This window comes from Maniola jurtina, chromosome 24 (assembly GCF_905333055.1).
Source record: "Maniola jurtina chromosome 24, ilManJurt1.1, whole genome shotgun sequence".
Classification (NCBI taxonomy): Eukaryota; Metazoa; Arthropoda; class Insecta; order Lepidoptera; family Nymphalidae; genus Maniola; species Maniola jurtina.
In genome coordinates this window covers 8,123,611-8,136,031 of record NC_060052.1, presented here as the reverse complement: position 1 = coordinate 8,136,031, position 12,421 = coordinate 8,123,611, and the positions used below count along the sequence as shown (strand labels likewise).

At 31.8% G+C, this 12,421-nt stretch overlaps 1 protein-coding gene across 1 annotated transcript in view; it reads left to right on the top strand.

Annotated features, from left to right (window-relative positions):
• LOC123877738 (alpha-2A adrenergic receptor) overlaps window positions 1-5,174 on the top strand; it is a 369,354-nt gene extending 364,180 nt beyond the window's left edge. Inside the window, exon 7 of the mRNA XM_045924600.1 lies at window positions 4,411-5,174. Coding sequence (XP_045780556.1) covers window positions 4,411-5,010 — 600 coding nt within the window. The 3' untranslated portion in view covers window positions 5,011-5,174. The remainder of the gene's footprint in view (window positions 1-4,410) is intronic.
• Window positions 5,175-12,421: the final 7,247 nt, after the last annotated feature.

The following is a 12,421-nucleotide window of genomic DNA, read 5'->3' as shown; positions in this document are numbered from 1 at the left end:
GCCGAATCGACGATATGTCAAATAATATAAGGTTATGGTGACGTAAAATCAAAGGAAAATAGGGCTACTTTAAGGCTACCTGCGTCAAATGTAATAGGTAACATTTGACGCCTTACAATGACGTCGAAGCCTCGATTGTTTTGTAAGAAGTAAACTGTGATCCATTGATAAAAGTATACAAAAGATGAAGTTCCTAAAGAAGATAAAAATCCAATATTATTCCTCCGTTCCCATAATCCGCTTTTCCACACCGAAATTTCCAATAATAAAACTACCCGTAACTCAAGCTCAAAGGTAAGCTAAACGCCTTAATCTTTCCTTTCAAATCTTTTCACCAACAAATTCCATTAAAAGTGGAAATGCATTTCATCATTTCCATTAAAAGCTCAGCTCGGATCGCGCGCTTTATTTTAATTTCAAGATGAGAACATTTAATTGTTCTCCATTTGAAATAACGGAAGAGACTCCGTGCACTTTCCATTATCTAACTGAGTAGCGGAAGCAATGGCCTTACATTTATTTTTACAAGTACACATTACTTACCTACGCTTGATTTTTAACCCCCGACCCAAAAAGCGGGGTGTTATAAGTTTGACGTGTGTATCTGTGTATCTGTCTGTGGCATCGTAGCTCCTAAACTAATGAACCGATTTTAATTTAGTTTTTCTTTGTTTGAAAGGTGGCTTGATCGAGAGTGTTCTTAGCTATAATCAAAAAAAATTGGTTCAGCCGTTTGAAAGTTATCAGCTCTGTTCTAGTTACTGTAACCTTCACTTGTCGGGGGTGTTATAAATTTTTAATTTACACTTGTTATTATTGGTCTTTAGAACCATTTGCTAAGCAAATATACCTAATAATTTGGAGAAATTATGTTTTTTCAAATTATATTCGAAATTCAATTCGAAAACATAGTTTGGTGACTCAAAATAGTTAACGCCCAATGAATTTATTGTCTTTGTCATTCGTATGGGATTACGTAACAGAGGGAGATCTATACTAACTTCTCTCCGTGGATAGAGTATAGTCTCGGTTTGGTTTGGCCGATTGGCTATCGTATCCGAATTTCGTTCCAGAGAACATTATCATTACAATAGGTACCACCTTCCGATAAATTCGGATATGTAGAGTAAATTTAAATTAAATTTTCCGCTGAAATAAACGTTATAGAATCCGAACATATTCTGCTGCAGGTGGAAAACACATTGAAATACGCTGAATAAATGTATTTTTCAATTTTCTCTAGAATAGGGAATCAGTAGGTAGGTATAATGGCACATTGGAACTCGGTGGCGGTGATACATCAGCATATCCGCATTTCAAGTTGTAAAATAATATGGTAATACCTAGGTATTGTGTTGAAAGTGAACAGAGTATATTTCTTCAAAATGTTCGTGTAAATTCATATTGAAGTAGGTAGTATGTTTTAAAATATGGACTAGGTATGTTATAATCTTCATTGTCTTAGTTAAATACAGTAAGAAGATTGGAAAAGGGCTTTTTGTATTATATCTAATGGCTGAATATAGAAAGGAACAACATTTATTTATAAATTGTGCCACATTTAACTAAGTTATACCTAAAGATAAAGGTTATTCCAGCGCCTTCATCATAGCCTAAGCTTAAATACCTAAATGGTGGTAGATACTAGATACCCAAGTACAAGAAGAAGAAGAATACTGAAGGTCTCTTTTAACTTTTCCCTGTCTGTATGAATTCAGCATTTTTAAAATCCCGTTTTTCTTAGTGCAGGTCTTAGTTAAACTTACTTGGAACCTGTCAAGTTTCTAGACCCAGTGGTCCAAGCTGTAGTTACGTTGATATGTTAGTTACTCAGTTTCTTCCTTATATAGTAAGTTTATTGTATCAATACATAGATTGTGTGGCCATTTACATCAATCGCTGTATAGGGAAACTGCCAAAACACGTTTTATAAAACGTAAGATTCCCGTAACAGCTTTCAAAATAATTTAGCATTCGAAAGTCGACGTTTTCAAGTCGTTTCAACGTAAAATGTTCAATATACTCTTCGACAAAAATAGACAAGAAATTCCTTTTAACTTTTATTCAAATTTTATTTGTGTACTAAGTAATTTATGTAAACGCTCAGCAGAAATCCGTCATAAAAATGCTCGTCACGAAAAACAAGCCAAACGTTCGAAACTGGATAGAATAAATATTCAAAAATAACGAGGTACCACAAAAACGTTTTTTTTTTTCATAAAATAAGATTAAAATCATGAAAGCACCACTTACTTCAGTCTTTTCTGGAAATATTTTGTATCAACTTTTAGGAAACCGATAAGTTAGCAGTTTAGTGCGATCTTATCTGAAAACCCACTAGCTGAGCATAGAAGAAGTATGTGAGTTAATTAAACCCACACCTTTTACCGGTTGTTACGCGGCATTGTACTACAACGCTTAACTACTTATATTAGCGGTACATGGCTTTGTCGGTATGCTGATACTAGCCACGGCCAAAGATTTTCATAAGAACAAAATATATAAACCAATTTAAAAAAGCCTGGAAGGGATCACTGCAGTGATAAGGTCGCCCTTTGTTGTTTTTTGCTTGTGCTAGGAGTAGGTACGACAATAGTGCAACGGGCGGGGTTTGAACCGTCGACCTTTCGGTTTTCAGTCCACTCCTTTACCGGTTGAACTATTGAGGCTATTTTGTTAACTCTATCCTTTATATTTTTTTTATTTTTTTCCTCTTTATTTGGAACACATACAGCATATTTACAATCTTACTTAGCTAATTATTCTTAGATGGTACATTCGCCTATGAAGTGTTCAGTGATAATCTATATAATTTCATTTATTTGTCATAGTATCAAGCAATAAAGATGCTTTTAAAAAAACACGAATATTCATATTGATCCCAGCCGGGAATCGAAACGCAAACCTCACTCCTAAACACACCGCTTCGCAAACTAAATTATCATATATAACCCATAGTAAATACAATACAGTCGTTCAAATATAATAATTAAAACCCTGTACGTATATTAGTTTAATGCCAGTATGGAGAAAATTGTTCTAGTTATAATTTTATAATAAAGTGTTTGAAATATTATGTTTGCTCAGCAAACAATTCTAAAGACCGCTTAGAATCAAGCGTAATGTGTGCCTGTGAAAATAAATGTAAGAAAATTGCTTCCGCTACTCAGGTAGATAATGGAAAGTGCACGGAGTCTCTTCCGTTATTTCAAAATGGAAAACAATTAAATGTTCTCATCTTGAAATTAAAATAAAGCGCGCGATCCGAGCTGAGCTTTTAATGGAAATGATAAAATGCATTTCCACTTTTAATGGAATTTGTTGGTGAAAAGATTTGAAAGGAAAGATTAAGGCGTTTAGCTTACCTTTGAGCTTGAGTTACGAGTAGTTTTATTATTGGAAATTTCGGTGTGGAAAAGCGGATTATGAGAACGGAAAAATAATATTGGATTTTTATCTTCTTTAGGAACTTTATCTATTGTTTATTTTTATCAATTGATGGTTATTGGTTAGCCTTTGAATATGATTTAGCACTTTTTTCAACTCATATCATAAACGACCGAAAATGGTCTCATCACACTAATATTATAAAGGCGAAAGTTTGTATGTGAGTGTGTGTGTGTGTGTGTGTGTGTGTGTGTGTGTGTGTGTGTGTGTGTGTGTGTGTATGTTTGTTACTCCTTCACGCAAAAACCACTGGACGGATTTGGCTGAAATTCGGAATGGAGATAGATAGTATCCTGGATTAGCACATAGGCTACTTTTTATCCCGGAAAATCAAAGAGTTCCCACGGGATTTCAAAAAACCTAAATCCACGCGGGCGAAGTCGCGGGCATCAGCTAGTTAAATCATAAAAGTCAGTGAAAAAACACAGAACATTTACAACTTTAGCGCAAACGTCCCACAAAATGCGAGCGTAAATTCTGACTCCATTTTTAACATCTTTTAAGTCGGCTGTTGTCAGATAAAAATCAGTCTCAGACTAAAAGCGATCAGCTCTCAGCGTCAGTTCTTTATTGCTAAACGTTCTATTGAAAAGGTCATCTTTTATCAAAGTGGTAATAACTTAGCAAAATAATTCGCTATAGGTTTAAAAATTTGAGATATTGCATAATGGTTCTTTCTATTACGTAGATCCCTCATTAAGAAAGGAATTTTAGAAATCTAACCCGAGCAAAACAGAGTTGGATCAGCTTGTTAATATTCTAAAGTAGATGATGCCCGCGAATTCGTCCGCGTGGATTTTGGTTTTTTTAAAAATCCCACAGGAAATTACCCTGTACCCATCAATATTCGTTAAACTATTGGGCCGTGAAAAGCTAGCAGACAGACAGACAGACACACTTTCGCATGTATAATATTAGTATGGATTAGTTTGGATTACTCAAGAAAGTTTTTACTTGTTTCAGGTGGTAACATCAGCGCAAGTAACAAGAAACCCTTTAGCAGCGTGTCCATACAGAAGTTCGACACTCTCCGTAAATGGAGAGTTAGCACTTCAGGCACAGAGAAATCGAGCACCCAGTATGGCCATAGATACTGACATGGTCTCAGAGTTAGAGCCCTCATCATCAGACTCGGGCGTTGCTACCCGTTGCGCTAACGTCAAACCTCTAAAACTAAGAATATGTCAACCTATATTTGGCAAGAAAAGTGACTTGTCAAGAAGGCAAGAGAAAACGCAGCCAACAAAAGCAGAATTAGAACCTGCGTTACCCAAACCACATAAACCAAGAGACCCGGAAAGGGAAAAGAGAAGATTAGCACGAAAGAAAGAGAAACGTGCTACTTTAATATTAGGTTTAATTATGGGTAGTTTTATAGCCTGTTGGCTGCCATTTTTCTTTTTATATATACTAAAAGCAGCGTGCAGAAGATGTATAATACCAGGCAGCGCGTTCGCTATAGCTTTTTGGTTAGGGTACATGAACTCGGTCCTGAACCCTGTAATATATACGATATTTAATAAGGACTTCCGAAGGGCGTTCCGCAGGATACTGTTCAAGTGATGTTTAGCCTACCTGTGCTGCTATAGGTGTGTGGCCAACAGGATATTGATGGCCCAACAGCGAGCAGTGCCAGGTCTTTACAATGTACGTTGATCAAATCATTTGCCATGCGACTTTAATATATCTACTTAATGGATTAAAAGCCCGTGAGGGCCAGACCATCGTTATTTTATAAAAGCTGAATACGCATGGTCCCCAACACAAACAGGAACGATCAGTGACTATGAAGAAATCATGATGGCTTTTTTTTTTAAAGAATATTAGCCATTTTAATCATGACTAACACTCCCCTTTCCCCTCCAACTAAGCGTAAAACTTGTGCTAGGCGTGGGTACGACAATAGTGCAACGCCTGCGGTTTGAACCGCCGACCTTTTGGAATTCAGTCCACTCCTATAACCGTTGGGCTATTGAGGCTTTGGCAGATAATAGTTAACAAAGACGTATATTTCTCGTCAATGTACGAGTATAACCATTTTGATCCAAACTTCATAGTCGCTGATCGTTCTTCCTTATGTTGGGGACAATGGGCAGAGAAACTTTCAGCTTTTATAAAATAACGAAGGTCTGGCTCTCTCAGACTCTTTCTCTATAAACTTGTGTCATAATGGATATGATTTCTCTAAACACTTTGCTTGTACTGTTGTCATATTTATTTGACTGGACTTCTGTAATGCGTATTTACACATTCGCGCGACATGTCAACGACACCACTGGACGTCACCACTGGGATGTCGTTTACAATTATTTTTTGGTAACGACACCACCACCTACTAATAACATTGTTTTATCTAACGCAGAACCCCAATAGTCAGCGGTGGTATTGTTATTTTTTAAAAAACGACCATATAAACGACCAGGCGTGTCTTACAAGTGTCATTGACAAGATTTATTCGCACGAGAGGGCCCAACGACTGGCGAGCTGAACGCGAGCTACTTACGAGTATGTGCTTACTATGAGATTTTACGTCTCACCAACATTGTGCCTTGAACCTTAATTGTTATGTTTTAAAGTTCAAGTTTGTCCAAACATTTACAGCAAGCGCTTTAATCGGAAATATTGCGGTACTAAATTGACCAACAATCAAGGATTTTCACATTTTCTATTTCACTCTCATCTTATTGTGTTTTGACTCTCAAATTCCGTTAACGTTTGTGAGGTGTTAAATCTCATGCTAAGCATATTAGTATACGGTCTCGAGTGGCGAGTGGCGAGCCGAGTTTCGAGTGCGAATATGTAAATGCACGGTAACACTATGCTTACACTGCTGTTATAATTGTCTCGACTTCTCTTGTACTACTTACTTGTGACATTATTAAGTTTATATTATCTCTTGTACTAAAACTATAAATATTTTGTATATTATTTATTAAGTTGCGAATATAATATTTATATAGGACCCCAAACTGTAAGGAATTGATGGATTTTGTTACTTATAACACATTATTATAAATAAAATAGGAAATGTTTATTATGTACCTATATTTTTCGATCTATTTCTAAAATTGATGTGTGCAGTTAACGCTAGGCCTCGATGTCTATAAGATTATTGTAAAAAAACTGATTATTATCAATTTCTGGACGCGAAATCTTGTCTGCAAAATTACGTAATAGCTTAGTGGATTGTATGAATCCATGGACATGGATTACTTATTTAATTTAAAGTTCACCTACAAAGGTTAATATAAAAGAATTTTAAAAGACTAGAGATGAAAGGAGTCGAGGAGTCGCAAATACTAATAAAAGTTAAAATTTGTTTCGCGATTAAAAATGATTTTAAAGATTTTTTTTTAAATGCGCTTCAAAAATTTTTTTTTTAAATTGTTAATTTCTTTGTTTTTCTTATTTCCTTTAAATCAAAATAGTATATTGTAGAACAGATACTTCAGATTAATTGACTGCTGCATCCCTCAATTGGATCTATTAAAACCACTAAACTATTAGGTACGCTTCCAATAAATTCTAAATGCATAAGATTTCATTGAAAATATGAATAAACCACCCTTTCTGATAATGTAAAATACAATTGTAAAAGAAATTGGTAGTTTATATCAATATGTAGTGAAAACCATAGCGTTAATGAAAATTAAATTAATGAAAAATATACTGCAAACACTAATGGATTTGAAAAATGTAATATAAATTATGTGGTATATATAAATTCCTTAAAATAGTTTTAATATATTATCCTCAAATAAATTAATTCCTATTCTTAATACTCGTAAAATTCACATACCTACTCAAATAATAATTTATTTATATAATGTATAATTGTCATTGCGAGATAATTTCGGAGGTGATGAGAGCTGCTTATTGATGTATTTAAAATGATTTTTTTTTTTAATTCAAGTAACTTGGTTTCTATTTATCATTTTTTAGAAAGAAAAAAACACTTCTTATTACTTTTTTCTTACTTTTTGTTACGAGTTTTGCAATATATTAAGTTGCAGCTACCTAAATTTCAGTTGATTGCCTATAATAAATCTCTACAGCACTAATACAAAATTTGCCACTATACTTTAAAAAATTTATTGAACTGTTTATTCGTATAATTTACCTTATCCCACATCTTTTAGAAAAAATTTAAGCCAAGCGCTCTCTCGCCCTGGAATATTTTTTATTATTGCTTCATTATTTTAAGTATTTTATCTGTAGTAACTATACGCTTTATATACGTACAAACTAATTTAAATTTGTTCATTAATAAAATCATTGTGCATAATATATCAAGGTAAGATTGTTTTTTATACCAGATTATCTTCATAAACTCAATAATACTGAGTTATTAACTTTTTCAATAAACTTTTATTTCGCATCACTATACACTGTAAGTATAATTATTATTTGAAAAATCAAATAGGTATACTTAAATCATTAAATAGACTCCACGCCTAACTTTTTCTTTTTTTCTTGTATTTAAAGCTGTGTATGCTGTATTTTTACTATGAAAAATATGAAAAATTGAAATACATGTTTACAGCTTATTTTTTTTTAAATAATGGTCAGTTTTTGTAAAAAAAATAATCTTACCTAATCATTAGTCATTGTCATTATTGCTGATCAAATAAAATCATTGTAAAGATGTGGTGTTAGGAAAAAGGGCTGAGAATGTTGTAAACGTAAAAATAACGTTTTTTTTCTTTAGCTGAATTTTTAAAATTAACAAACAAGTATCAGTCCATGTGAAAAAATAATTGAAAAGTTAGGTAATATTTTAATTTTATAATATAGCATACCTACTCAGCCCTCTTTAGATTAAAAAGGTATATTAAAATGAATTTGCCTCCGTGCCTACTTTTAAGCACATTGACAAATTGCACTGAAACAATTGTTTTATTTAATTAATATACTTTTTTATCGTGTAAATATTGTAAATTATTAATTTGTGTCCATATTATTACAGGTAATATCAAAATGTTAAGATTTATGCATATTTATTTTTTTCAAAAACTCTTGGCGTTGGCGGTGTTTAAATAATAATTTAAAAATCAAATGGATACAAAAATCAAAGTTCAGAAATTCAAAATTCTTTATTTGCAGAAACATTTTTACAATAATTAGATACAATTTCATTATTGATGATGAATGAGAGATATTTGATTTCAGTACAGATGTGAAAATATAATATAATAAACAACAATTTAAGAAAAAGATTTAAAAAAGATTAATTATTTTTAAAGGTTTAAAAAAATTAGAATCTGATTAAAAATATTTTTATTTTTAAAGTTTAGAACACATGCTTAAAAAAGATATGCATAAATCTAAATTATCTAAAAAATAAATGCTGCAATAAAATTGCGCTGGTCACTTGTTTTCGCCTTTTTGTAAATATTGTATCCAAGTAGATTATAATTTTAAAAATTAAGTAGAAAAAATACTTTATATTTGTAGAAAATACTTTTTATTATTATAATGTAATATACCAAAAAAGAACACCAAAATTCATGTAAATCTAATCTTATGATGATAATAAAATAGCATATTTTCTATTAGAGATATTATATATTACGATATTATTTATTATATCTATATAGCAATGTATACGTATTCATTTAGGCGTATTTATTTAGTAAAACTCAGTGTGAATTGTAAAAATGCTTATGTAATTCATGTAAATGTAAAAATACATCATTAATAATAATTATTCCTATAATAATTATTAAGTACGTGTATTCGACAAACTTATGATTAGGAATACATTTTATTTTATTAATAAAAACATATTTATCAAATTGTACCTATTGACTGAATATAGTTTGTATAAATTCCTCTCCTACAATAAATCTGTAAATACTGAGTTATAATACATTATTAGAATTTAATTAATTATTATAAATTTTAAATGACAACGACTACTTAATTCTAAATAAATGTAAATTAGATCTTTGTATTAGCGTATTCTCATTAAATATTAAATTCTTAGAAAATAAAATCAACTCCATCACTCTGAATAGTTTGTAAAAATATTTAGAATTTTAATGATATTTATTAATAAATTTGAAAGCAATAGAAAAACTATATTTCCGAATGACTAAATTTAATTTAATTCTCTTCAATAAAAGTTTCATATATTGTCTTCCAATGTGTGTGTGATCTAAATGATATAAACTTAGTAAATTTCATTTTTTTCATATTATTTATTTTAAATCCTGAAAATGGGTTTCGCACATAGTCAAATTGTTTTATGCTGCCAAAGTACTTGTATATTATTATCTATTGAAATTAAAGATAAAACAAATTTTAATGCAGAGTAATGATTATTATTATTATTATAATATAGATTAATTAATAAAATATCTAGAACCCCACAATTTTGCACAGAGCCCTTGCAAATTGTGTAGGTTTTACATAATATTTTTTTTTTTAGAAAACGTGTTCGAATTGTAAAATCAAAATCTTCATTCGAATACATTTTCCATTTTTAATAAATATTAAATATAGTTGAATGCAATAATTTTTATTATATAAAAACAACTTAAAAATAGAATCTATTATTACCAATAACAATTTTTCAAAATATTATACAGGTTTTTGTACAGTTCTGAAATATAACATGTAAAAATAAATACGCTGATTCATAACATTTAAATATTACCCATTAGAAGTTTCTAAATTTAAATTAAATTGTTTTCATAGATTTAAAATCTATAGTATATTCTATACATGAGAATAAAATAATTAGGAACTTGTTCAATACTGTTTAACTAATTCTATAATATAATTATTTATACTACTATAGTTATTATCTAGTGGTTTGTATTGTTTTGGAAAATAAATTCGCGAGTTCGTTACGTTTTTTGTTATCTTTATATTTAATGTAAACATCTTAAAATAATATTATTACAAAATTATTCTTATCGACTTGAAATTGTAAATGAAAAAAATATACGAAGTACCAATATACAAGTTTTAATCTTTATGTGCTGTTTTATTTGACTAAAATACTGTTTTATTGTACGTGTACAAGAACGTATTCGACCGACGGAAACCTTAACGCAAGTGCCTACAACAACTGTACAAGTTTCAACTCAATCGAATAGACGATGTACGAATGCATAGTCAACGAATTTGATACTTGAAGGGTTCCGTTTTTCCTCTACGGAAAGGTAGAGGAAAAACGTCTCCTCTCCTTTTGAGGTACGGAACCCTAAAAATAAATAAATATGTGTTTTTGTATGAAGGTACGGAACCCCTCATGTGCGATTCTGACTTGCCCTTGACTGTTTTCTATGGAAAATCACTTGTTGTACTAGAAGTATTATCCGTGTTACCGTCAACCAGGCTCCCAAGAATCAAACAAACATTTTGAAATCGTATTTTCAATTAAGAGACGTGTAAGTTCGGCGGGACACTTCCCAAGAGACAACACTGACTTTGATGCCAACTTTAACTCGATATTCGATACACACAGGCTGTAAGCACGGCGAATCCATTATATTACAAAATATATAAAAGCATGTCTGTCTGTATGTCTATTATCTTTTCACGGTCCATCCGTTTAATTGATTGATTTTGAATGTAAATCTAAATCTGAGGCGCTTATAAACCAGCTAACTTTTGTCATTTATTTTTATAAATATCTTATCAGAATCGCTTGCCATATTTGAAAAATGAAAATGAAAAATCTTTATTTATTACTCTTTACAATGCCTTAACAGTAAAGTACGGTAACAACTGCGTTAGTTACAAAACTGTGTTGCAGTTGTTAACCCCCACCTCCAGATTTACAAAATTAGGTACGTAAGAAAAGAAAAAGATCAATATATAACAATGTTAACAAGAGTAAATTAAAAATTTATAACACCCCCGACAAGTGAAGGTTACAGTAACTAGAAAAGAGCTGATAACTTTCAAACGGCTGAACCGATTTTCTTGGATTATAGCTAAGAACACTCTCGATCAAACCACCTTTCAAACAAAAAAGAAACTAAATTAAAATCGGTTCATTATTTTTAGGAGCTACGATGCCACAGACAGGTACAAAGATACACAGATACACAGATACACACGTCAATTGGGTCGGTTAAAAATCAGTGCACGCTATGTTAAATTACACGTTTAGTTATCCATACCTATGTTATAAATGCGCAAGTGTATTGGCTTGTCCTTTTTTCACACAGCAACGGTTAAAAAATATTTTGTTCCTGATATTTACAAATCTCGAACCCATAAAAAACTGACTTTCAAAGAATTTTGGTATGGCTTCAATATAGAGGCGCTAAAATTTGCATTACACACTTTCACCTGTGATCTTTTGAAAATGTACACAATTTTACACCTTTATTAATCCAAATTCCTCGAAGAATGCTGCCAAAGCTCGGCACAAGCCCATTCCTCACTCGATAACAAACAGTAAGTTCATTAGGGGGTTTAACATAAATTTCTAATCGTATTACCAATTAAGAACCGTGCAAGTTCGGTGTACCGCGTCCCCTGTGAAAACACTAACTTTACTTCACTTGGGTTATACACATGGATAGTGACGATGGGAAACTTTTGATTATTGCTTTCATACACAAGAAACCACAGGCTTAGGTACATGTTGTATAGAAGTAGGCGTTATTTTGCGGAATTCCATGACATACAAGGAACGAAAATCTTTTTGCTATAACCCGCTAAACCAAACAAATCTATGTGGTGCAACATGCAGCATGCGACATCCACCACCCGCTCTCCCACTGATAAACATGCAGGAAAAGCCAACCTCTCGTCATAGATTCTGAATCGCGCTATCAAAGTTTTATCTACGAAGCAGTCTAAATGTCAAGGAAATGATAAAACGCGCGGCTGAAAATAAAAATTCAGTTTGATCATTTCACTAAGCAAATCTAGTGATATGAGAAAATATTGAGCAAAGTTTAGTGACAATGACAATAATCGTTACCTAACCTAACAGAACCTATGAATATTC